General features: G+C 37.6%; 1 protein-coding gene, 1 long non-coding RNA gene and 2 other non-coding genes across 13 annotated transcripts in view; 3 read left to right on the top strand and 1 right to left on the bottom strand.

Moving 5' to 3' along the window:
• The window catches only part of LOC133818619 (uncharacterized), a 30,679-nt gene extending 10,075 nt beyond the window's left edge, over positions 1-20,604 (top strand). For 2 of the 10 annotated variants that reach the window (XR_009885989.1, XR_009885990.1), the window contains 3 exons: positions 19,639-19,755; positions 20,124-20,209; positions 20,325-20,604. Coding sequence is in view for 5 of the 10 variants with exons in the window: in XM_062251611.1 (XP_062107595.1) it covers positions 19,639-19,740 (102 nt within the window). In the remaining 5 variants the exon portion in view is untranslated. Of the gene's footprint in view, positions 1-9; positions 19,344-19,638; positions 19,981-20,123 lie in introns of those variants that run through there. The other 8 variants (XR_009885988.1, XM_062251611.1, XM_062251608.1 and 5 more) reach the window with 6 other exon arrangements.
• An 893-nt stretch (positions 20,605-21,497) lies between these two features.
• On the top strand, positions 21,498-21,604 carry LOC133820442 (small nucleolar RNA R71). Its single transcript, XR_009886851.1, has one exon. It is a non-coding gene; the product is annotated as a small nucleolar RNA R71 (small nucleolar RNA).
• A 1,316-nt stretch (positions 21,605-22,920) lies between these two features.
• LOC133820440 (small nucleolar RNA R71) lies at positions 22,921-23,027 on the top strand. Its single transcript, XR_009886850.1, has one exon. It is a non-coding gene; the product is annotated as a small nucleolar RNA R71 (small nucleolar RNA).
• Positions 23,028-24,483: 1,456 nt separating this feature from the next.
• Positions 24,484-26,025, bottom strand: LOC133816356 (uncharacterized). Its single transcript, XR_009885181.1, has 2 exons — positions 25,722-26,025; positions 24,484-25,103 (listed from the first exon to the last, which is right to left on the bottom strand). It is a non-coding gene; the product is annotated as an uncharacterized LOC133816356 (long non-coding RNA).
• Between the last annotated feature and the right edge of the window lie 1,347 nt (positions 26,026-27,372).

Here is a 27,372-nt window from a genome sequence, read left to right as displayed (position 1 = left end):
TCAGTAAGCTTGTAAATAAATATAGCAGAAAGTAAATACAATATGAAGAGAGAGAATGATAGATTTGAGAGATCAATAAAGGCCAGGGAATCTTAGAATAATTCTGATTATTGAGTATGACAACAATTCGATGGAGTGAATGAGTTTGAATTTTGGTATAGTAAAAGTAGTAAAATGGTTGTCCCTCTTCTTAGTTTAAGAGATGATTTTTTGTAAGCTTTCCAGGAGTCGTTGCTCTCCCAGTCGTAGCCCCTGGAGAAGTGGTATTCCTCCTATTTCGGAGGAAAATTGCTACCCAGTTGTATTAGTGGACCACTTTTTCTTTGCCACATGGCTTCAGCCTCAAAGGTCATCTTAGTCATGGATGAGTGGTAAACTCATGGGCTCCAAGTTGCGACTTGGTTCATATGAGTGTTGACTAATTCTGAGCTTGGGCTTGTTAATCCATAGTCTCTAGGAACACCTTTGGGCTACGAATTAAATCTTATTTTGGGCCTGAGCTGCCATTGGAGTGTGATGTAGAGCCCAAGGTCATTTTTTGGCAACTATAGTTTGTCCCTTGCTTTTAGAGTTGAGTTTTGTTCAAGTGAAAAAGATCTTGTGTTGTTACTGCATGTAAGCAAGCTTTTTAAGGGTAGGAGCTTATTTTGACCTTATGTTCGATAGAAATTTCAATTGGTCAATTTCTGAGTATATCAGTTTGAGAGTTTTCGGTCTAGGATTGATTGACAACGTTTATGCCCAATGTTGGACAGTTGTCCATAGTTTGAGGTATCTTGAAAGCAAGGTGAAATACTATTGAATAGTGTTAATAGCAAGTCATTGTGAGCACTTGGATTGCATTTAAGTGTCACCTTGTCCTTTATGTATGAATGGAGTTGAGAATTCTTCCAATGTTTGTGAAAACTTGGACATGCATCAGACTAGGTCATGAAACCAAATGCAACCTTGGTCATAAGCGTTTGAATTACTTGAATGGGCCGTAACTTTGAGTATCTTGAATGATTTTAACCTTTAGCAGTCAGATTATGTGCTTACCCGATCACTCGAATGAGTATGAGATTGAACACTTGGTTATGTTAGCTTTGAGCACTTAGCCTAGATTCAAATTTTAATAGTTGGTGTTTGAATTCATTTGAGCATTTAGATTAAGCTCAACCCCTAGCAATCAATTTGATTGTTAATTTAAGTACCCATATTTAAAGTTTGATGAGCACTCGATTTTGTTGAGTATTCGAATTGGGTACATTTTTTCAAATAATTGAAATGACTTTATTACTTGGCAATAAAACTAGTTTCAAGCATCAGCCGTCATCTTGAGTGCCAACTTGAGCACTCAGATTAAATGCAAGCTTTAGTAGTCAACCTAAGAATAATCTTGAGCACTCTATATTGAATTTTGTTGATCACTTGGCTGCTAGTTTTGATAAGCACCTAGTTTTGAGTTCAAATTTAGCACTCGAATTTGTATGAATTTTAGCACTTGAAATTGCTTAACACTAGCAGTCGAACTGTATGTTTTATTGAGTACTCGTATCGATCATATTTAAACTCGTATTGGATGCAAGTATAGAACAGTCAGATTGGTGATCTTTTATACACTTGAACTAGTGTCAATACTGAGCATTCAGATTTGAAGCCAATTTTTTTTTCATTGATGTCAAGTGTGAGTTGTTAGGAAAATAACATATAGCTTACATATCATTTTTTTTTTTTGGTTACATAGCTTACATATCTTTTATCACTTACATGTGTCACAATAAATTGCTTACATAGCTTTTATGCAAATAAAATTATGGCTTTAGATTGATGCCAAGTGTGAGCTTTTAAGAAAATAACATATTACTCAACATAACTTTTATCACTTGACACTTGTCACAATGAATTGCTTATGTAGCTTTTATGCCAATAAAGCTATGGCCATAAGGTGACTCGAATTGATGCCGAGTGTGAGCTTTTTTAAGAAAGTAGCTTATAGCTTATATAGCTTTTGGCACTTAGCACTTGGCCACGTGTGAGTCTACAAGTGATATGAGTGTAATTTTGGTCTTTCATTTGACCATAATGTGAGAAAAAAATACTGGAGAAGAAAAACTTTGAAAAACACTGCTGATATTTTTATTTTATCGTTATTTCAATACACAAAAGAACCTAGAATATATAGAGATATTCTGAAATAAAATATCCCTCTAAACTAGGAAACAAATCAGCAATAAATAAGAAAAATATACAGATAAAACAGAATAATAAAAAACCTGATTTTATTCCTAAAAACAAGGATTGACTAAATCAATACTTGATTGCCTCTCAATCTCTCGAATATCAGTCAACTGAGAGTGGCTGATTTTCTACGCTACCCCTCAAGCTGGATTGTATACATCAAACAATCCTCGCTTGTAAGCCATTTTTCCAAACAAAGGTCTAGGCAATCCTTTAGTTAGAACGTCTGCAGTTTGCTCGGTTGAAGCCACATAAGGCATGGAGATGGTTCCATTGTCAACCTTCTTTAATGAAGTGTCGATCCACCTCTACATGTTTAGTACGATCACGGTGTATATGATTATGAGCTATGCTGATGGCAGCTTTGTTGTCACAGTACAACTTCATGGAACTTTTTGTTGCAACTTGTAGTTCTTCTAGAAGAAGCTTTAGCCAAATTAATTCACTGATCCCATTTGCCAAGGATCTAAATTCAGCCTCAGCACTACTCCTGGCTACTACATTTTGCTTTTTGCTTCTCCATGTCACTAAGTTTCCCCAAACGTAAGAATAGTAACCAGATGTGGATTGTCTATCAACCACTGATCCAGCCCAATCAGCATCAGTGTAAGTTTCAATCTCCCGTGATTCTCCCTTCTTAAAGAAGAGTCCTTTTCCTGGGCTCCCTTTTAGATACTTCAATATTAGGAAGACTGCATGTAGATGTTCTTCATAAGGAGCATGCATAAACTGACTTACCATGCCGACAGCGTAAGCTATATCAGGTCTTGTGAGCTAAATAAATGAGTTTTCATACAAGTCGTTGGTATCTACCCTTGTCCACGGGTGTGCTCGTCTTTTGATCCCCAAGTTTAACAGTCGGATCAGCTGGAGTATCAATGAGCTTGCACCCAAGTAACCCAGTCTCCTTTAAAAGGTCCAAGATATATTTCCTTTGTGAAACAGAAATAACAGACCTATTTCGAGCAATTTCCATACTTAGAAAATACCTTAACATTCCTAGATCTTTGATTTCAAATTCTTCTGCAAGTTTCCTTTTTACAAAATTTATTTATGAAGTATTGTCTCTTGTTAAGATAATATCATCAACATATACAATAAGTATAGTTGACTTACCACCCTCATGTTTGTAGAACAATGTATGGTTGGTGTGAGCCTGCTTATACCCTTGGTGGAGAACAACTTTCGTGAACCTCTCAAACCATGCCCTTGGTGATTGTTTAAGTTCATAAAGAGACTTGTTTAACTTACACACCTGTCCTGTCCTTTTAGCTCTCTGAAATCCTGGAAGAAGTTCCATAAAGACTTCTTCATTCAAGTTTCCATTAAGGAAGACATTTTTAATGTCCACATGATGAAGCGGCCAATCTAGATTTTCTGCTAGTGAGAGAACACAGATCGTATTGAGCTTGGCTACAGGAGCAAATGTCTCTTGATAGTCTATCCCGTAGGTCTGAGTAAACCCTTTTGCAACTAACCGTGTTTTGTATCTTTCAACAGATCCATCTGATCTATAGTTTAATGTGAATACCCATTTGGACCCCACAGGAACAACATCTTAGGGTTTTGTGACAATTTCCCAAGTCCCATTTTTCTCTAAAGCTTGCATTTCTTCTTCTACTGCCCTTCTCCACTCCGTTCGTTCAAGTGCTTCTTCAATTGTCTTAGGAATTTCAATCTCTTCAAGATTAGAGACAAAGGCTTTCATAGACGTGGATAAATGATCTTACTGTCAGCTGGGCTATAGGATGTTGAGTGCAAGAACGAACACCTTTCCTTAAGGCAATAGGTAGATTATTTTAACTATCCAAAGGAAAAGAGACAAGTGAATTACTTGGGTCTGGATCAGATTCATGACAAGTCTTTTGAGTAAGAGGAGTTTCTACTATTTGTTGATTCTTCCGATGAGAGTAAACACGAAGTTCAATATTTTGTTGGGTTTTTTCTTGTTGGACATCTAGGTCAAGATCCTTGGCTTCTTGATGACATCTTCCTCATCAAAATTTTCAATTATTGGCAAACTGGGGCTTTTTGGATGTGCGTGATTAGGGTCTGAAATAGGTTTGGAAGTAGTTGAAGAGGAGGAGCTTGGTAAGGTAATGGAGTTTGATGAAGTGATGTGATTGAGAATTTTTTAGACCACCATTGACGTATGTCTATGCTAGGAGGGGTAAGGGCAGAAAGAATGACAGGTTAGCAGAGAGTAGGAGCGAGGAGAGTTAGTTAGGAGGGGTTTTGTATTGTGTAAGGGGAACACGGTAGAATTGATAAGCCTTAGTATAAATAGAGGAGAGAAATAGAGCAAAGTGTGCATTCCTTTACTGAGAAATCTGATTGTAATTGGAGAGAACCCAGCTCTCGAATTCTGGGTATTTTCAATGAAAAGGCTGTTGAGGAGCATTATTGAGCTTGGTTATTAAATTCCTTACTGTTAATTCTAGCATTACCATATCAAGTGGTATCAGAGTCCAGGTCCACTATGGGACCTAAGCCGGATTTTCAAATAGAAATGGTGGAGGAGAAGATCGAGGAAGTTCAGTCGGAGTTTCGGCAGGAGGTGTCGGCAATTTGAGCACAGGTGCAGCACTTTCTGCAAGAATTGGAAGCCTTACGCGCTGATACACAGAGGATCCCAGAACTGGAGAAGAAGGTAGAGTACTTGATTACCCATATCACTCAGCTGTTGCAATCTTCCAATAGTATGGGAGCTGTTGGTACGAGTGCGGCGGAGGATCGGCATGGGAAGGCAGTTGAAGGAGACAGTTCGTCATCGCATCAACCGATGGGTCCTCCGTCGGCGACGCTTCCACCACCGGCACCTTCATTGAGCTATCCGACACCGCCATTGGAGCCACACACAGCTCGGGATTTCAGGCCACCGCCGATGGAACTACCCTTGTTCTCGGGTGAGAACTCAGATGGCTGGGTCTTTCGCGTGGAGCGTTACTTCCTGCTGAATCGTCTCACAGAAGCTCACATGTTGGAGGCGACGATTATTGGGTTGGAAGGGGATGCACTCATGTGGTTCCAGTGGGAACACTCCAGGCGCCCAATCACTTCATGGGCTCTGTTGAAACATTTGTTGATGGTGCGATTTCGGTCGGTTCCAGTGGGGTCGGCGACGGAGGAGTTGTTATCTGCCAAGTAGGAGACGACGGTGAGGGCTTACCGGATTCAGTGGGAAGCACTGGCGTCGAGGGTGGTCGGAGTTCCAGAACACGTTCTGGAGGGCTGTTTCATCAAGGGATTGAAAGAGGAGATCAAGGGCCCTTTACACGTGCTGCAGCCATCGAGCCTGACCCACATCATGGAAACGGCCCAAAGGATTGAAGAGGGTCATCATTTGACTGGATTGGGCTTTCACCAAAAAGGGGGTATGGCTCGGGCTGCCCCAAGCCCAATCGTGATACCAAGGTTCACACCCCAGCCCTCTTCGACGAGGAGTTCGCACACCATCTTCTCCGGCGGCTCTACCCAACCGAAGGCGAGTACAGGGCATACGACGGGAACCCAAACGAACCCCCCGATCATGCGACGATTGACGGAAGTCGAATATCTTGACAAGAAGAATCGTGGAGTTTGTTTTCGTTGTGATAAGAAGTTTCACAGAGGGCATGTGTGCGAACAGAAGGCACTCCATGTCATGTTAGTTGCCGATGACTTAGAAGGGTCCGAAAGTCAAGAATCGGCCCCGTCCAGCCCAGAATCCGGTGACGAAACAATGCAAGAGGAGCAACTGGCGATGCTGTCCCTGAATTTGTTAGTTGGAATATCATCAGCCCATACAATGAAAATATCAGGCACCATAGCCAAGCATCCAGTAACGGTGCTCATTGATAGCGGAGCCACACATAATTTTGTGTCGAAGGAGTTGGCTCAGGCGGTTCATCTACCGATTACAGCAACAACCGTTTACGGAGTATTGCTGGGAACAGGAGGCCGAGTGCGTACAGAAGGCATTTGTACGAATGTGGATGTAATGACCCAACTACTCTAGACTTTTGGACCATTAACGAAAATTAAACCTACTAATCCTTAATAAAACTTACAAGTGAAAATACCATAACTTTATTAAGGAACTTGTAAAAATAAGAGTTAAACTTACATAAAATTTAGGTTAGGATATGGGATCTCATTGTTTTAAAAAGAAAACATATCTTAATTGAAATGAAAAGAGATTACATAAATAGATGCGGAAAAATACATATAAACCATAAATAAAGACTACATCCTCGAAATCGAACTCTAGACTCCTTGAATCCATTCATCACCGATACACATTCCCCAAGCATCCACGAATCTTACTTGCCACTATAGCTATTTTCCTGCACACATAAACAAAAAGGAATGAGCCTAATGCCCAGCAAGGAAAATCTACCACATAGTTCATATACATAAATTTCATAAGAAACATAAAAACATAGCATAACACTTATATCATACACATACTATAATGACCATTATTACTTGGGGTCTCATAGACTAAACAAGTCATATGCCCATTAGATTAGTGGGGTCCTACTAGCTAAGCAGGTCATATGCCCATAATCTATTTGGGGCTTGTTAGTCATATGGGTCTATGCCCAAGCCTACAAACATACATATCATAACATATTGCATAACATAAGAATCATAAGATAACACATACAAACATATAACATATAAATTCTATCTTATTTTCCTTACCAAAATTACTGGGATAAGAGGACAGAGTTGAGACTTTGGAACACTCCTAAGAACTATTTTGAAAAAAGAGTGAGTATAGTGAAGAAGAGAAATGGAAGAAATGGAAGGACTAAACCATTGAGAAAAATACTTACAAAAAACTTATGTGCAAGTTCTTAGATTTCCTAACCAAAATAAGAATAAGGTTAGAAGGCTGAGTAGAAGACTATGAGAACTTAAAATAAAATAATACCAATGAACTAAGGTGTGGAAATACCTTGAAGACTTGTAAGACCAATCTAAACCTTTCATCGAAATGTGTATAGAACCTTACTTCCCAAAGTGTTTGATAAGCTTATGATGATCAAGCTTATGATTCCCAACCCAAGTGTTTATACTCTCACACTCACCTAGCAACTTGCAGCCTCTGAACTTAGAGCAAAAGATGAATAATGGCTGGGTACTCGGTCCTATTTATAGAGTTTAGGAATGAAAGGATCTTAATTTAACTTGAATAAAAATAATGGCTTTTTAGGTGAAAATAATTTGAATTGTTGTTCAGCAGAGGCTGAAGACTCGTTCAGAAAGGTGTTGGACTTATCAAGAGGTTGAAGGGTTGAATGGAAAATGATTTAAAAAACATTCAAAATATGTTGAAGGAGGCGATATATCGCCCCCTATAGGCGATATATCGCCTGGACCATTATGCCCGAGGCAAACGTGCATCGTTTCGTGTTTTTCGTATCTACGTGCTGCGATATATCGCCCCCTATAGGTGCGATATATCGGCATACGCTGATTATTTAAACACGAAATTACACATTTTTAGCTTAATTCAAATTGAGTAAACAGCCTTGACTAAGCCCTCAAACGTATTCAAAGCTGCTGATTGACCTTAGAGCATTCAAATTTTACCCTTATTAAATTTAATCCTCTAAATACTTAATCCTTAATCACCCATACATAACATGTGCTTAAAATCCTATTGGTTCTTATCTAAACCTTATAGTATATTAAATATTATCCTTAATATCAGCCATATTAATCAAACCTTAGGTTAACATCAATATTCTTAAACTATAGGTTAAACTTAGAAAATCTACAAGTACTGCTATGAGTGTCCAAATAAATCCCGGTCCGAACCAAAAATCCACAGTCATAAAGATAATACTATTATTACTATTATACTACTATCTAACTAGCTAAGTAAAGTTCTTGGACTCTACAGTGGAGTTGGATTTAGGTTCGTTACGGGTGGTTACAGACTTCTTGCCTTTGGAATTGGGGGGTGCTGATGCAATTTTGGGCATTCAATGGCTGAGTACGTTGGGCAATATGCAGGTCAACTGGCGAACAATGGTGATGAAATTCGAAGTAGGGGGGTCGTGGGTAACATTACAGGGGGACCCCAGTTTGTGCAAATCACAAATCTCCCCGAAAGCCTTGATTCACTTGGTTCAACAAGAAGGACAAGGATACTGGATTCAGTTTGGGGCCTTGGCAGCCAATACCGAGAACTTGTGTACAACTACGTTGCCCGAAGTTGAGGATATATTACAGAAGCATGATTCGGTTTTCCACATGCCGAGAGGGTTGCCTCCTCCGCGTTCTCATGAGCACCATATCACAATGAAGGAGGGCTCAGGTCCAATATCGGTTAGACCGTACCGATACGCACAGATACAAAAGGATGAGATAGAGAATTTGTTGACTGAAATGTTACAGGCAGGGATAGTACAGCCCAGCACGAGCCCTTTTTTGAGCCCGGTACTCCTCGTAAAAAAGAAAGACAGCAGCTGGAGATTTTGTGTTGATTATAGAGCCTTGAACCGCGAGACGGTCGCTGATAAATTCCCTATTCCAGCGATAGACGAGTTATTAGATGAACTATATGGGGCGAAGGTCTTTTCGAAATTGGACCTTAAATCCAGATATCACCAAATAAGAGTGGCAGCAAGAGATATAGAAAAGACGGCTTTCCGAACACACGAGGGGCACTACGAATTTTTGGTAATGCCATTCGGCCTAACCAATGCTCCAGCCACGTTTCAAGCCTTGATGAACGACGTCTTTCGTGAGTTTTTGAGAAAATTCGTGTTAGTCTTTTTTGACGATATACTCATTTATAGCACATCACTGGAGCTTCACTTACAGCACCTGGATTTAGTCTTAAGTCGCCTCAGCCAGCATCGACTTTATGCCAACAAAAAGAAGTGTTTGTTTACGCAGTCCAAATTGGAATATTTGGGCCACATTGTCTCGGCGGAAGGAGTTTCAGCGGACCCGCTGAAACTGGCAGCAATGTCACGGTGGCCAGCGCCGAAAAATCTGAAAGAATTAAGGGGTTTTCTCGGTCTTACCGGTTATTATAGGAAGTTTGTAAGAGGCTATGGGCAGTTGGCAAGACCGTTAACGGACCAGTTAAAGAAAGATGCTTTTGGCTGGAGTAAGGAAGCACAAGACGCATTCCTAGCATTGAAGAGATCCATGTGTGAAGTCCCAGTTTTGGCTCTGCCAAATTTCGCAGCCCCGTTTGTGGTGGAAACGGATGCCTCGGGTACAGGCCTTGGGGCTGTATTGATGCAACAGCAGCGCCCTATAGCATATTTTAGCAAAGCACTTTCTCCTCGGGCTCGCTGTAAATCAGTATATGAGCGGGAGCTCATGGCAATGGTGTTAGCTATACAAAAATGGCGCCCTTACTTGTTGAGCCGCCAATTTATTGTTCGGACAGATCAACGGAGTTTACGCTACTTACTTGAGCAGCGAATGGTAGCAACGAAGCACCAAAAGTGGCTGACGAAGTTACTGGGTTATGATTTTCAGGTACAGTACAGACCGGGCCTTGAAAACAAGGTTGCCGATGCATTATCGAGGGTACCTCAGGTGGTGGAGTGCCAAGCATTGTCGATCCCCAACATGATTTCAATTTCGGATTTGAAGCACCATGTAGCCACTGATCCTAATCTGTCCAAAATTATTCAAAAACTTCAGGCAGGAAAAACTTGCGCAGGGTACTCTTTTGCTAAGGATTATCTATAGTTTAAAGGGCGGCTGGTTATTCCTTCCTCATCACCATTTATACCATTATTACTATAGGAGTATCATTGCAGTAATGTGGGGGGTCACGCAGGGGCATTTCGTACATATCAGCGAGTAGCTGCTGATTTATATTGGCACGGGATGCGGGGAGATATACAGAAATTCGTCGCTGAATGTCCCATATGCCAGCAGAGTAAGTATTTGGCCCAATCGCCAGCCGGATTGCTACAGCCACTCCCAATACCAGACCAAGTATGGGATGCTATCTCAATGGATTTTATAGAGGGTCTTCCACAATCTAATGGTTTTGACTTGATCCTTGTGGTGGTGGATCGCTTATCAAAGTATGGGCATTTTGTTCCTCTTCGGCACCCTTACACAGCCGCTACGGTCGTTGCAGTTTTCGTCAAGGAGGTGGTCAAGTTACACGGTATTCCAAGATCCATTGTCTCGGATAGGGATAAAATTTTTCTTAGCCTTTTTTGGAAGGAACTATTCAAGTTACAAGGGACAATGCTCAAGCATAGCTCAGCCTACCATCCACAAATGGATGGCCAGACCGAGGTACTTAATAGGTGCTTGGAGACATACTTACGCTGCTTTGTAAGCTCTAAGCCGTTGCAGAGGGTAAAATGGTTAGCTTGGGCAGAGTATTGGTACAATACGTCTTATCATTCGGCAGCAGGAATGACATCATTCAAGGCGTTGTACCACAGAGATCCACCACCTGTAATTCGATTAGAAGGTAACCAAACGATTATGTTGGCTGTAGAAAAAAATCTGCAAGCGCGTGATGAAGTTTTAGAGCTGCTGAAGATGAACTTGCACCGTGCCCAGCAAAAGATGAAGTTTCAGGCTGACAAGAAGAGAAGGGACATTGAATATGCAGTTGGTGATAAGGGCTGTGAAGCTTAAACCATATAGACAGCAGACATTGGCCAAGCGTAAGAACCAGAAATTGAGACCTTTGTTTTTTGGCCCGTACCAGATTCTATCCAAGATAGGCATGACGGCTTACAAGCTGCAACTACCGGCTGAGGCAAAGATACATCCTGTTTTTCATGTGTCTATGCTCAGACCAGCTTTGGATCCGCACCAAACAGCTACCACCCTCCCCAAGAAGCTGACAGAAGAACTGGAGTGGCTCCTCGAACCAGAAGCGCCGTTGGACATGAGACCGGGAACACATACGGAACAGCCGCAAGTGTTGATCAAATGGCTGCATCTACCTGAGTTCAAATCTACCTGGGAGGATTTAGCAACGGTTCAACAACAGTTTCCAGACTTCCACCTTGAGGACAAGGTGCGTCTTTGGGCCGGGGGTAATATTAGACCACCATTGACGTATGTCTATGCTAGGAGGGGTAAGGGCAGAAAGAATGACAGGTCAGCAGAGAGTAGGAGTGAGGAGAGTTAGTTAGAAGGGGTTTTGTATTGTGTAAGGGGAACATGGTAGAATTGATAAGCCTTAGTATAAATAGAGGAGAGAAGTAGAGCAAAGTGTGCATTCCTTTACTGAGAAATCTGATTGTAATTGGAGAGAACCCAGCTCTCGAATTCTGGGTATTTTCAATGAAAAGGTTGTTGAGGAGCATTATTGAGCTTGGTTATTAAATTCCTTACTGTTAATTCTAGCATTACCATATCAGAATTTCAGAAGAGAAGAACCAAAAATTTCCTTCTCCTTCAGTACCTATCTCCCCCCGAAGGGAATTTTTAGGATAGAAATGAGTGTTTAAAAAAATTGAGATCCATGGACAATCAATTTTTTCGGTTTTGGGGAAGACTGCTGCTCATTTTGTGGATCCACATTCGACTCAAAACTGATTGTTGGTTTTATACCGATTGTTGGTTTTATATGAGGGGTAGTACTCGGTTTGAAGTCGGTATTGAGTTTATTGTTATAGGGTTTGGTGTTGGCATTTTCCTAGTTAATATCTTTCAGACCAAAATAATGCGAGTCCTTTTGGCATGTAGTCAATAGTTGGCTCATAGCTGACTGTAGGGATTGTTCTCGCAAGGTATCAACTAGGTTGAGTGCTTTATGCATTAGCAGCTCAAGACCGACGGTTGAAAATGCATCAAGATACCAGTATGGGATTAGTGACATGTGTCTATAGCCATTTATGTTAAGTGTTAGAATCCCACATCGACTATGCATGAGATTGGTGGGTGGTTTATAAATTGCTAGGATCCCACATTGACCAAGTATGAGAGTGGTTGGTGGTTTATAACTACTTGGACACTCCTTCCATAGGCTAGTCTTTTGGGAGTGAGTTCTACCTAAGTGGTTATAACAAATGCTATCAAAGCCACACACCCTCAAGTGGAACCTATGTTGCAAAAGGGGCAACCTATGGAAGGGGCAGCCTAGAGTGGGGCGGCCCCTCTAAGAGTGGTGTATTGTTAGAATCCCACATCGACTAAGTATGGGATTGGTTGGTGGTGGGTGGTTTATAATTACTTTGGGCACCATCCTCCCATAGGCTAGTATTCTGGAATGAGTTTTACCTAAGTGGTTATAACAATATGTCTAAGAAAGTGAAATAAATGAGGTACTAATGTTGCACTTACCCTTTTTCCGAATATTCATGGTCAAATAGAGAACCAAAACTATACACTCATATATATCACTTATAGTCTCATACATGACCAAGTGCTAAGTAATAAAAGTGTAGATTTTTGAATAATCGATTTATTATTCATCAAAGAGAATTGCCTATTAATAGGCAGATTACAACAGAAAACTACAGGCTAAGCTATACAATTAACCTAGGTCAACTAATCTCCTAAAAATCAAGAATATGCAATATATTAGGAAATAAGATAATTCGGTTTCCTTAAAGGATTGATACCAAATAAATACAAGATATTTACATAATTCTACACTCTTCCTCAAGCTGGGTTATGTATATCAAACATTCCCAGCTTGCACACTAATTCATCAAAGACAATTTTAGGAAGGGCTTTGGTAAGAACATCAGCTATTTGAAGTCTTGATGGAGTATAGATAGTTTGAACTGTGGCACTCTCTATCTTCTCAATGATCAAGTGTCGATCTATCTCACTATGTTTTGTCATGTCATGATGAACAGGATTTTTAGCAATACTAATAGCAGCCTGATTATCGCAAAGCATTTTTATGGACTCGCCTGCAAATAGTCTTAGTTCACTCAGTAATCTTTTTAGCCAAATCCCTTCACAAACACCTAGAGCAAGAGCTCTAAATTCTGCTTCAGCTGTACTTCTGGAAACCACTGATTGTTTCTTACTTCTCCAAGTCACTAGATTACCCCAAACATAAGAACAACATCCTGAAGTACTCCTGTCTGTTACGTCTCCTGCCCAATCTGCATCAGTGTAGACTTTGATCTCTCTGCTATCACTTTTCTTGAATTATAGACCTTTCCCAGGATTCATCTTGAGGTATCTTAAGATTCTAGTAACATCTTCCATGTGTTCTTCAGTAGGATTGTTCATGTATTGACTGACAACACTAACTGAAAAACCAATGTCAGGTCTGGTATGAGATAGGTAGATCAGGCGTCCAACTAACCTTTGATATCTCCCCCTGTCTACTGGTGTCATATCCTTTCCTAAACCCACTTTCTTGTTGGAGTCCATTGGGGTTGAGGCAGGTTTGCATCCAAGCATTCCTGTTTCCTTCAGTAAGTCTAGAACGTACTTACGTTGAGAAACAAATATGCCATGTCTTGATCGAGCAATTTCCATGCCAAGAAAATATCTAAGATACCCAGGATCTTTAATCTCGAATTCCTTAGATAAGAAATCTTTCAATCTCTCCATCTCCTCCTTGTAGTCACCTGTAAGTATTATGTCATCCACATAGACAATTAGGATAGCTATCCTTTTATTTGACGAGAATCTAACAAACAAAGTGTGATCTGCTTGACATTGAGTATACTCATTCTGAATGATTGCTTTAGTGAATCTGCCAAACCATGCTCGTGGAGATTGTTTAAGACCATACAAAGATTTCTTGAGTTTGCACACTTTGTCTTGATTTGAAGAGTTCTCGAAGCCCGGCGGAATGTCCATATAAACTTCTTCTTCAAGGTCACCGTTTAGGAATGCATTTTTCATATCAAGTTGGTGTAGGGGCCAATCTTTATTTGCAGCAAGGGATACATGTACAGTGTTAAGCTTGGCAACAGGCGCAAACGTTTCTTGATAATCGATTCTGTAGGATTGAATGAAGCCTTTAGCAACAAGGCAAGCTTTAAACCTCTCAATGCTCCCATCTGCTTTGTGTTTAACGGTAAAGACCCACTTGCAACCCACGGATTTCTTCCCAGGTGGTAGACTTGTGATTGTCCAAGTACTGTTTTTCACCAAAGCACTAATCTCATTTTCCACAGCCTCTTTCCATCGAGAATCAGTCAGAGCCTCTTGAATTGTGTGAGGAATCTGTATATTATCAATAACAGAGACAAACGCCTGATAGGATAGTGATAATGTTTTGTAAGATATAAAATTGCCAATAGGATGTTCTGTACATGCACGAACTCCCTTTCTCAACGCAATCGGCAAATCTAAATCATCATTTATTTGAACAACATTATCATGGTTAGAATTACTTAAACCTGAACGAGTTTCTGGAGAATGAGGATCCGGTTCCGATTCATGGTGGTCCTCCAGATGTGTTGTGTGCTCTATATCTTTACCATATTTTTTTCTTCTCGTATAGACACGAATTTCTGGTTCTTGACAAGGTGCAAGAGCCATGGATGGACCTGGAGAGTTTTCAATGATTTGGGAACCTAAGGGTTTAGAGGAAGATGAAACTTGATTTTCTATGACTTGAGAGTTGGAAGAATCCTCATGGTGAACACTCGGAGATGAAGTATTATTAATACTCGGAATAGTGTCCCAAAGATGAGATTCACCTGCATTCTCCCCCTGAATCTCAGATTTGTAGCAAGCATGATTTTCAAAAAAGGTGACATCCATAGTGTTATACATTTTTCGAGTTATAAGCGAATAACATTTATAACCCTATTAATGAGAGGAATAACCAAGAAAAATACATTTGATAGATTTAGGGTCTAGCTTACTACGATTTTGAGAATGAAGATGACGAAGGCTGTGCAACCAAAGATCTTAGGATTAAGAAGACTAATGAATTTCGTATGAGGGAATGATTGCAAAACTGTGTGACATGGAGTTTGAAAGTTGAGTACTCGAGATGGCATTCGATTGATTAGATAGGTGGCTGTAAGAACAGCTTCTCCTCAGAAATATTTGGGAACCTGAGTAGAAAACATGAGAGAGCGACTTCTAAGAAATGTCTATTTTTCTGTTCAGCAACCCCATTTTGTTGAGGAGTATCAACACAAGAGCTTAAGTGTAGAATACCTTGTTGTGTGAGGTAAGGACCGAGAATAGAATTGAAGAAATCTGTGGCATTGTCGGTCTTGAGGATTTGAATTTTAGTAAGAAACTAAGTTTGAATCATAGTGAAATTTTTTAAAAATTTCACTTACTTCTGATTTTGATTTTATGAGAAACACCCAAGTTAATCTAGTATGATCATCGATAAAAGATGCAAACTATTTTTGTCCAGTTATATTGTTTACACGTGAGGGACCCCACACATCACTATGGATCAATGAAAACGGTTTGGAAGATTTATATGGTATTATAGAATAGGTATTTCGAGTGTGTTTTGCAAATTGACAGATTTCACAACAAAAAGAGATTGGATTTTTATTAATAAATAAGGAGGGAAACATTTTTGACAAATATAGAAAATTCGGATGACCAAGACGATAGTGCCTACATAATATCACTATCTTTATTTGAAATAGACTGATTATTTAAAGAAAACAAACTGAATTTCTGAGCTGTCCTAACGGATGGAGTGTCATCTTGTAGGATATAGAGCCCAGAACACATCTTAGCACTGTCAATCATCTTCCCCGAATCCAATTCCTGAAACACACAAATTTGAGTAAAACTTAGTCACACAGTTTAGGTCACGAGTAAATTTACTAATAGGTAGTAAATTACAATCCAGTTTAGGCACATAGAGAACAGAAGTGAGAGTTAGGTTCTGATTTATGTTGACTGAACCCGAACCCTCAACCTTAGAGGATGTGCCGTCTGCAATTTTCACTGTATGATGCTCTGGACTTGTGTGAAATTCAAAAAAAATATTTGCATCTCCTGTCATATGATCTGATGCTCCCGAATCAAGAATCCTAGGGTTAGTAGTTCTTTTATTGACAATAAAAGCTACTGAATGGTTGCCTTTCATGGCCAATAGCCCTGTACCAGGTGTAGTATTCGGCTTTGCAGCGATGTGTGACCGACTTGGGAGTTTCTGAAGTGCCTCTAATTGTGCTTTAGTGAACGGTGATGAATCAGATGTGTCCCCTTTTCCTTCAGCAGCAGCAACATTTAAAATGGCAGCGACATTCCCGTGACTCTCTGTCTTTCCATGATTTCGGCTTCCAATCAGCAGGCTTTCCATGAAGTTTCCAGCATGTTTCTTTGAAATGCCCAGGTTTACGACAGTGAACGCACCATGGTCGACCCTTCTGCTGTCCTCTTGCAGCAAGAGCAGAGGACTCTTGAGTAGATGGAAAAGCGCCCATCATGACCTTCTTTCTGCTTTCTTCATGTCGAATCTCTAAGAATGCTTCTTTGACTGTCGGAAGTGGCTTGATACTCATGATCCTACTCCTGACAGCATCAAGTTCCTTATTGAGACCATGAAGAAATTTGAAAGTTCTCATTTTCTCTACAGTACTCCGGTATAGAGTAGTATCATCTGTACACTTCCAAGAATAGGTTTCAAATAGGTCCAATTGATGCCAAAAACGAGTAAGAGTGTTAAAATATTGTGTGACTGTAGTATCTTCTTGGCGGAGATCGTAAAGAGCGGCTTCAATCTCAAATAATTCTGATGTATTATCAGACCGAGAATAAAAATCTTTGACAGCATCCCAAAGTTCCTTGGCTGTCGAATATAAAAGAAAGTTTTCTCCTATATCATTATTCATTGAACTAACCAGCCAAGATTTGATCATGTGATTATCTATTTTCCAAGTTTTATACTTTGGATTGTCTGATTTTGGAGTCTCAATCTCCCCTGTGAGATATTCCTCCTTCCCCTTTCCATCGATATACATCATTACTGACTGTGACCATTGAAGATAATTATGGCCATTGAACTTGTGGTTGGTGACCAGAGAAACAACGTCATTACTGTGAGATGAAGAACTGATTGATGCATGTGGATTAGAGAGGGTTGATGGATAGGAGGATGCATCTGAGTTTAGGCTTTCTTTTTTAGTAGCCATGGTGAAAGTGATGCGTGAAAAGATGAACAGAGGAGAAGGGCTGGTACGATTTAGAGAAAGAATGAGTGAAAGAGGCTGGTGCGATTAGGGCAGAAAAGAAAGGAAAAAAAATATTGCGATTAAAACCACCCCTGCTTTGATACCATGTAGATTTTTGAATAATTGATATATTATCCATCAAAGAGAATTTCTTATTAATAGGCAGATTACAACAGAAAACAATAGGCTAGCTATACAATTAACCTAGGTGAACTAATCTCCTAAAAATCAAGAATATACAATATATTAGGAAATAAGATAATTTGGTTTCCTTAAAGGATTGATACCAAATAAATACAAGATATTTACATAATTCTACAAAAAGTTATGTAAGTTATATGCTATTTTCACTTATAGTCTCATACATGACTAAGTGCTAAGTAATAAAAGCTATGTAAGTTATATGCTATTTTCCTAAGCTCACACCCTGCATCAATTTAAGTGTCACCTTAAGGTCATAGCTTTATTTGCATAAAAAAAAACTATGTAAGCAATTCATTGTGACAAATGCTAAGTGATAAAAACCATGCTGAGTTATATGTTGTTTTCCTAAAAGCTCACACTTGGCATAAAAGCTATGTAAGCAATTCATTGTGATAAAACATATGTAAGTTATATGTTATTTTCCTAACATCTCACACTTGACATTAATAAAAAATTTGGCTTCAAATCTGAATGCTAAGTATTGACACTAGTTCAAGTGTATAAAAGATCACCAATCCGACTACTCTATAATTGCAACCAAAGCAGGTGCTAAATATCATCAATCTGAGTGCTCAATGAAACATATGGTTCAGCTGTAATGATTAGTTAAATAATAATGTGTAAATTGTCTTACACAAGTTGGTGTAAAATAGTTTATGGTTTCACACAAGATGTGAAATTATGAGTTTCTGACGTTAGCATCTAGAATTAAATTTTTTAGTTTCAAACTGATACAATAAAGTATTTAAGCATCTTCAAAAGTTTGAGAACTTTCGAAGTGGTTTTGGCATGGAAATAGAAATGTCGAGCAGCAGGATGGGCGACATGTCGCCACCCTTAGGGTGACATGTGGTGGCCTTCTTGGTGACATGTTGTGGCTCCTACTCCTAGGGTGATAATTTCATTTTTTGGCTCCAAAAATATACTTTAAAAAAGTTTAATTCTATTGGTTAAGCCTAGGACATTGCTAACAATATAATTAGGAGTTTTAAGAGTACTAAACCTTTGATCATATTTTTGAACTCTACTAGCTTTGAAAGAACATCAATTTTCTCCGAGAAACTCATTAAGATTTACTTGACTTGTGTGAGTTTCAAGGCTTGTTGTATTTGAATCCTCATTCCACTATTGTTTAAGCCTCAAGGTACATTTGATTGCATGACCTAGGGCTCAATCCATACTCAGATGTATGCCGAAGTTTTCATAAATATTGGAGGAATTCTTAACTACATTCAAATATAAGGGACAAGGTGACAATCGGATGCAATCCAAGTGCTCACAATGATCTCTTATGAGCATCATTTAATATTATTTTACTTTGCTCCCAAGATGCTTCAAACTAGGGACCGAAGTCACGTATTAGAGGGGAAGCAGTCTACTCTCCAAACTAGGTAGCAGTTTTTCTCTGAAATAGGGCGAAGATCACTTCTCCAGGGCCATGATTTGGAGAGCAATGACTCCTGGGAAGCTTACAAAAGTCCATTCTTAGACTAAGAGGGGGGGACAACCATTTTCCTACTGTTACTGTACCAAAATTCAGACTCATTCACTCCATCAAACTGTTGTCATACTCGGAACTATTCTTTGGTTCTTTGACCCTTACTGATCTATCACTTTTTCTCTTTGAACTATTTACTTTCTGTCAGTTTGTTTTTGTTATATTTGTCTACAAGTTTACTGACCTAACTATCAGAGTGCCTTCAGCTGAAACCATCTTGATGTTTCATGATTTTCCAGTTACTTGTTTGTCTATGTTATATGAGGTGTAAACGATGACGATCAACTTCAATGATTGTAGATTTTAGCATCTACAATTACTACCTTTTCCTTTCCTGTTAGAGACAACAGGTTATAAATATTGTGCTGATGCATCTATATTTTTTCAAGTGTCATATATTATAAATTGCTCAAGGTTTGCTACTATTATGAAACCATATTTCACCAAATATGTTAAAGCCTGTTTCTACCTACCCCAGTACTCCCTCCCTCACAACTAAAATAAACGACCACGATTCTCATACTTGCTGAATCATTTCTTTCATTTACATCAAAGTGGCGAGTTTCTATGCAAGTTACGAATTTGGTTTGTTTCCTTTTTCTTTTTCCGGTGACTGCTTATTTGATTTTACGACTACTTAAATAGGTATTGGAAGTTCAGCTTCCTGGGAAGAAAGTAGTGAATGCAGCCTCCTTTTGGAACGGATTGCGAGGTCAAAAGCTCAAGACTGTATCACGAGAGAAATAACATGGAGACAGCAATGTAAGTTGATCAAGATTTAGGTTGAGCTACTCGAGCATGGGTTAAGCAAATTATGTTTGCGTTGTATTCCTTTTTATATATATTTCTATAATGTACTCCACCATTCTTTGTTTAATACATGATAGTTGTCCTTTCTGCCAAAACTAGAGCCACATTGACAATTCTTTTGATCAACTCTTGTGATTTTTACACATGTAGCAAAGAGCTTGATCTCATTATTTAGTCTTCATTAACTCATCATTCTCAAGTTGAAATTCTAACCTTGAATGCCACAAATTCCTGCCTATCTATTTTGATAGTCATTTCTAGATAAGATATGCTTGATTTTCTTTTTTACCTCTTAAACACTAATAAATTACGTTTTGCAGAACTGGCAATGTATTTTTACCAGATCCATATGCTTAAGTTCAATCATTTGATATCAGCTCTTCAATGATTTTGCTTCTACTAACAGGTCTTCTCTATGCCTATTGTTTAATTATTGGGAAAATGCTCTTCCCAAAGTCCCAACCCTCAAATATAGTGCTATTAAGCTGTGATCTACATGACCGTCTGTTTCTTTTTAACAGCTCATTGAATCTCACAAGACAATGTTCTGAAGAGTGCCTATGCCTTTGCTCTTTTTTTTTTTTCTTGGACAAATCGCTTTTTTCTCTTGAATGATTAACCTTTATGACGTTTGCCTCTTTAATTTATTCGCGATTCAAATCTCCCCTTGAAGAATTTTAATTGTTGAAGATACATCTAATGTTACTTCCATCCAAAAAAAGAAAGAGCTGTGTTGTGATATTCTCATGTATTGTTGGTTTTCTTTCCGAACTATAGACACTACCGAATTTTTTTTCTTAACTGATATTAAGTTGTCTGGTCATAGTTCTGTTCATTTTTTAATCAAAACATAACAGAAGGGAATTTTTCCAACAATTGTAATTCTCCAGGGAAACACTTGTTACCTAAGTCAGAAAAGTCAATAATTCCGAAGGAAAAAAAAGCTATTTGTGCTATTTTTATTAGAATAGAAACAATACTTGTGTTAAAATGGGAGTACTACAAGGAAAATTTGTGGTTAAAAAGAAGGGGAGCTTTTGTTGTGTAAAATAAAGCTAAGTGCAACTGTCAACAACAAGTAATACAGTAGCAAGTACCAGATATCGTCTCCACAATGACTGCTTTTACGTTTGATTGTGAAACTAATTCTAACAATTTGTTCAAGGTTACGAGAATAAATAAAAATAATTGTAATCTAAGACTAGGCAATTAAGAACTAATTAAATGCAGAAAAATAAAATAATCAATTTGGGAAAGTAGTAGCAAGAGTTAACAATTAATATAAACTAGAATAATTATTCACCTAATATACACAAGAGAATTCTTCAAACTGACCCATAGGTGTGACCATCAACACAATATACACAAGAGACTTTTTCAAACTGACCCATAGGAGGACTCCTTTGTTGCCCCATTGGTTGACTCATACTCGTAGTCTTGAGCATGTTTGTGATTGAAGACACTTGGGCTGCCAATGAGGTAATAACATCAACATCATGAAGGCCAACAAATTTTTTCCTGCTAGTGCTCTAATAGTGGGCCACTGATAATTGTTGTTGGAGATTCTATCAATAATATCATAGGCCTCGTTATAAGACTTTGCAAGTAAAGCCTCATTCGTCAAAGCATCTACCACCATTCTAGTTTGACCGTTGAAACAATTGTAAAATGTCTCCATCTGGATGCAATGAGGAATGCTATGATGAATGCATTTTCGTAACAAATCCTTGAACCTCTCCCATGCCTCATACAAAGATTCTTCTTCAAGTTGCTGAAAATAAGTGATCTCATTACGGAGCTTGGCATTCTTAGTGGCAGAAAATGCTTCATCAAAAACCATTTTGCCAACTGTTGCCAAGTAGTCATAGAAGCTAGCGGTAAAGTGTTCAATCGAGCTTGTGTTCTATTTTTCAAGGAGTATGAAAATAGCTTCAACCTCAAAACATCCTCTGCAACCCGGGTAATTTGAAAGAATCACTCACCTTCATGAATAGACGAAGATGAAGGTGAGGATCTTCAGTAGGTATCCCACTAAACTATCCAACAGTTTGAAGCATTTGGAACATGACTTGCTTCAATTCAAACTGTACTGCTTGTATTTATTGTCTAATGGCTTGGTCCCTATCATCAACCATAATCATTGCATTTTGACCATTGTTAGGTGCAGGTGCCTCTTGAGCTTGTGGTTCACCATCTGAACCATCCATCACTACTACTTCCTCTTGAACTAATCGCTGTGCTCTTCTTCTTTCTCTGAATGTATGCTCAATTTCAAGATCTATTGGGAGTAGTTCAATATCAATGGGGTCTTTATTCTTGTTCATAAAGAGATAACACTTGTCAATGCACAAGATCACCCAAATAAGCACAAAAAATAAAATAAACCAAATTGCAAGATAATTAATTTCACAATAAAGAACTTTTAACAGTCCCCCGGTAACGACACCAAAACCGTGTTGCGTAAAATAAAGCCAAGTGCAAGTGTACACTGTCAACAACAAGTAATACAGTAGCAAGTACCAGATATCGTCTCCACAATGACTGCTTTTACGTTTGATTGTGAAACTAATTCTAACAATTTGTTCAAGGTTACGAGAATAAATAAAAATAATTGTAATCTAAGACTAGGCAATTAAGAACTAATTAAATGCAGAAAAATAAAATAATCAATTTGGGAAAGTAGTAGCAAGAGTTAACAATTAATATAAACTAGAATAATTATTCACCTAATATACACAAGAGAATTCTTCAAACTGACCCATAGGTGTGACCATCAACACAATATACACAAGAGACTTTTTCAAACTGACCCATAGGAGGACTCCTTTGTTGCCCCATTGGTTGACTCATACTCGTAGTCTTGAGCATGTTTGTGATTGAAGACACTTGGGCTGCCAATGAGGTAATAACATCAACATCATGAAGGCCAACAAATTTTTTCCTGCTAGTGCTCTAATAGTGGGCCACTGATAATTGTTGTTGGAGATTCTATCAATAATATCATAGGCCTCGTTATAAGACTTTGCAAGTAAAGCCTCATTCGTCAAAGCATCTACCACCATTCTAGTTTGACCGTTGAAACAATTGTAAAATGTCTCCATCTGGATGCAATGAGGAATGCTATGATGAATGCATTTTCGTAACAAATCCTTGAACCTCTCCCATGCCTCATACAAAGATTCTTCTTCAAGTTGCTGAAAATAAGTGATCTCATTACGGAGCTTGGCATTCTTAGTGGCAGAAAATGCTTCATCAAAAACCATTTTGCCAACTGTTGCCAAGTAGTCATAGAAGCTAGCGGTAAAGTGTTCAATCGAGCTTGTGTTCTATTTTTCAAGGAGTATGAAAATAGCTTCAACCTCAAAACATCCTCTGCAACCCGGGTAATTTGAAAGAATCACTCACCTTCATGAATAGACGAAGATGAAGGTGAGGATCTTCAGTAGGTATCCCACTAAACTATCCAACAGTTTGAAGCATTTGGAACATGACTTGCTTCAATTCAAACTGTACTGCTTGTATTTATTGTCTAATGGCTTGGTCCCTATCATCAACCATAATCATTGCATTTTGACCATTGTTAGGTGCAGGTGCCCCTTGAGCTTGTGGTTCACCATCTGAACCATCCATCACTACTACTTCCTCTTGAACTAATCGCTGTGCTCTTCTTCTTTCTCTGAATGTATGCTCAATTTCAAGATCTATTGGGAGTAGTTCAATATCAATGGGGTCTTTATTCTTGTTCATAAAGAGATAACACTTGTCAATGCACAAGATCACCCAAATAAGCACAAAAAATAAAATAAACCAAATTGCAAGATAATTAATTTCACAATAAAGAGCTTTTAACAGTCCCCCGGTAATGACACCAAAAACGTGTTGCGTAAAATAAAGCCAAGTGCAAGTGTACACTGTCAACAACAAGTAATACAGTAGCAAGTACCAGATATCGTCTCCACAATGACTGCTTTTACGTTTGATTGTGAAACTAATTCTAACAATTTGTTCGAGGTTACGAGAATAAATAAAAATAATTGTAATCTAAGACTAGGCAATTAAGAACTAATTAAATGCAGAAAAATAAAAGAAACAATTTGGGAAAGTAGTAGCAAGAGTTAACAATTGATGAGTGATCGTGAAAATATGATACACAAGTATACGTAATCGATTAAATTAATATAGATAGTAAATAAATTATCGTTCCACAAGGACTATCAACCAATTACCAATAAATGCTTTTAAATTTCTATTTGGCTGTTGAAAATAGAGTGATTTTCAAACTAAGACTTAAAATTAAAATAAACTGTGCAAAAATAAAGATTGATTCAATAATTAAAAATCTAAGGTATTAACTTCATCAACTTTTCATTCTATTAATTTTATTAATCAGTTCTAAATTTATTTCTTCCTATTCTAATAGCAGGCTAACAAAAAAAAATGATTCCTATTCTTTTTCAAGATATAAGATCTAACCTATATGCATGTTTTCTATATCAATGTGATAAACTTAAATATATAGCAGACATTAAGCATAGAAATCTAATTACCACACAAGCCATATATATACTTTCGTCCAATATGTAACCTATGTCTATATAACGATAACATATTCAATTATCATCTTTCGAATTTTGAATCAAATTCATAAATCAAGCTAAGTAAACATTATATAGATTAGAATAAAGAAGAAGAATCAATAGAACATCATAATAAGATTAAATAGAATTCCAAGTGACTACATTAAACTCTAGATAGAAGTGTTTAGTTCATATTAGACATGACTAAAAAAACAAAATAATTATTCATAAACATAAAATTCAAAGACTTGAAGAAGAAATAAAAAATATGAAAGTGCAGAAAAACTAATCTTAGAATCAAATTTATTCTCTAAACTCGTAATTAAAATCTCACCTTAACCTAATTAAACCCTAAAATATGAATTTATACTAAAAAAAATACGATTTCTTCTTTTTTTCATAGACGGGCCGCGACTTGGCCTTTCCTAAGTCGCAGCCCGTGTCTTTTTAAAGCTCATCAAAATCTGGTTTGCCCTCCAAGCACCGCGACCCTCTAAACCCAAGTCGCGGCCCGCCTCTCCATGGACCTCCTGGATTTTGCCTTTGATTCTTCTAGCGCCGCGACTCTATTGACCAAGTCGCGACTCTAATTCCTTTCAGCAAACCTTCAGCCTCTGACTTTGCTAGAGTCGCGACCAATTTGACTCAAACAATCACCAAAAGCTCAATTTTTCCACCGTTTCCTCTTCTTTTAGCATTTAACTCACGATTCAACGTACCGACCTACAACAAAGACAAACAAAAATGTAATCTTACACAAAACAAACATAAAAACTCAAGATTACCACAAAAACACATTCTAAAATGACACTAAAATGGAGTTATCAATGAGATGATAAGCTAGAATAATTATTCCCCTAATATGCAAATTCTAATGGCAATGCTGGATTGATGCTACAACAACAGGTTGTCTATTAGTAAGAATTCCAATTAATTTCATAGGCTTCCGTTGAAGTCACTATGATTTTAATCCTTTAATTAAACCACATATGTCTATGCTAATTCAATTTCAACTATACAATTCAAGTATTAATTCAATAAGACTATGCATGGTAATAATATGTCTATATTACTACAATATTGAAATCAAAGAATTCAAGCATGCACCATTAAAATTGAGTGTCAATTAATTCCAACATTTTTTTTTTCAGAATTGAAAATTAACCTAGTTACTTACTAAAGATGATCAATAATTAGCAAGCATTAATCATAAGAAATATTTGAATGAATAAACATCAAATTTCATTTAGCATCAATAATAAAATACCAAAAATCACATATTAGAGTTCAAATTATCCTAACTATCTACAGTTTAGCTCATAGATACAGTCTCAAAAATACCTAAATAATAACCATCCATATTCAGAAATTTAGAGGAAAAATTAAAGAAAAACTAAGAGAAGAAGTAAGAGTGTCAAGCCAAGGAGATGTCTCTAAGTGGTTGTGTCGCACGTCTAGCTTTTTTCCTTTGCTTTCCTCCTTCTCCTTCACGTTTAAGCTCTCCAAAATTGGGTCTCAAATTGTACCAGGCGACTCCCTTTTTTTCTTTTCTGGCATGAACGTCTATGCTCCATATCCTAGGGGAAAAGAAGATGATCCCCCTAAATTAGGACATCCTTTTCTTTTCTTCTACTTTTTCCACGTGCTCCCCACGTGGGCCTTGTAGGCTCATTCTTTTAGTGGATCACTTAATTTAAAATAAGAGAAATTATAGTAAATTGCCTAAAATTGCATATATTTTCTCGCTTTGTAATAATTTTGATGTGATTGGGTTTTATCATTGTTTCCGGTCAACCAATTCCATAGCTCATGATCTGGCCAAGTTGGCTCTCTCCATTGACAACGCTATGATTTGGTGGCCTGGTCTCCCAAGATGTATGAGTCCTTGACTCTGGTTTTAGGCAGTTGCCTTTTAATGAAATTTTCATTTCTTTCAAAAAAAAAAAAAAAAAACTAATGTCCTCATTTTTAAAATTGTAGAGAAATAACTCTTTTACATTGTTGATTACCTAAAATGTCATTTTTATAATTTATTTATTTATTTAGGACTGTATGACTTTAATATAGTGGTATATGTATATTAGTTTTGTTTAATTAATTTTTATTTTAAAGTTATATTGATTTTTTAAGTTTTTTATAGGTTGTTGGTATATTATTTTCCAATTAATGTATATGTTTTTTGTGGTATGGTATATAATTTTTTTTTTTGTGATATTTAGTTTCTATTTTATTATACATAGTGGTAGTATATAATTTTGTATCATGGTATATACATTTTAATTGTAGTATATAACTTTGTCAGCATAGTATATACATTTTTGAGTAATAATTTTGTATGTTTTGATGGTATATTATTTTTCAACTCAGTATATATACTTTGTGGTATGGTATATTATTCAACAACCCATAAAAAACGAAAAAAAAATCAAAATAACTTTAAAATAAAAACTAATTAAACAAAACTAATATACACATAGCATAATATTAAAATATTTAGAATAAAATAGTAATTTGTTAAAAGGCATATTTGGTAATATGTGATATTAATGAGATGATTGGGCTATTTTACTACAAAATTAAAAATATGGACATTTACTTTCTTTCACGGGATTTGTTGAAAACTAGCCACTTATATGATTAGTTAACTAAAATTACCCTCTAATTATATTTTGTTTAATTCTACCCATTTTTTCCCCCACACTTCCAAAAATGCCCTTGACCATTACCATTTTCTCTAACACCTTGCCAATCAATCCTAGCCTCCATGATCAGCACTGTACCACCACAACTCCACCACGAAACCAGCACAACTCCACCACAACGCCACCACACGTCCACCGCAGCTTTGCCATTGTCATCAATAGAGTCATTGACACCATAACCTTCTACGACGTTCTACAACCACGGTTCTGCCACCACACCTCCACCGTGCCTCCACTGCTGGTATAGTTATAGGAATAGGATTTTTTTTTTACTGAGATATTGACATAAG

This window comes from Humulus lupulus, chromosome 2 (genome assembly GCF_963169125.1).
Source record: "Humulus lupulus chromosome 2, drHumLupu1.1, whole genome shotgun sequence".
Classification (NCBI taxonomy): Eukaryota; Viridiplantae; Streptophyta; class Magnoliopsida; order Rosales; family Cannabaceae; genus Humulus; species Humulus lupulus.
Note: the sequence above shows the minus strand (reverse complement) of the source record. Positions and strands in the feature narration are given on the sequence as shown.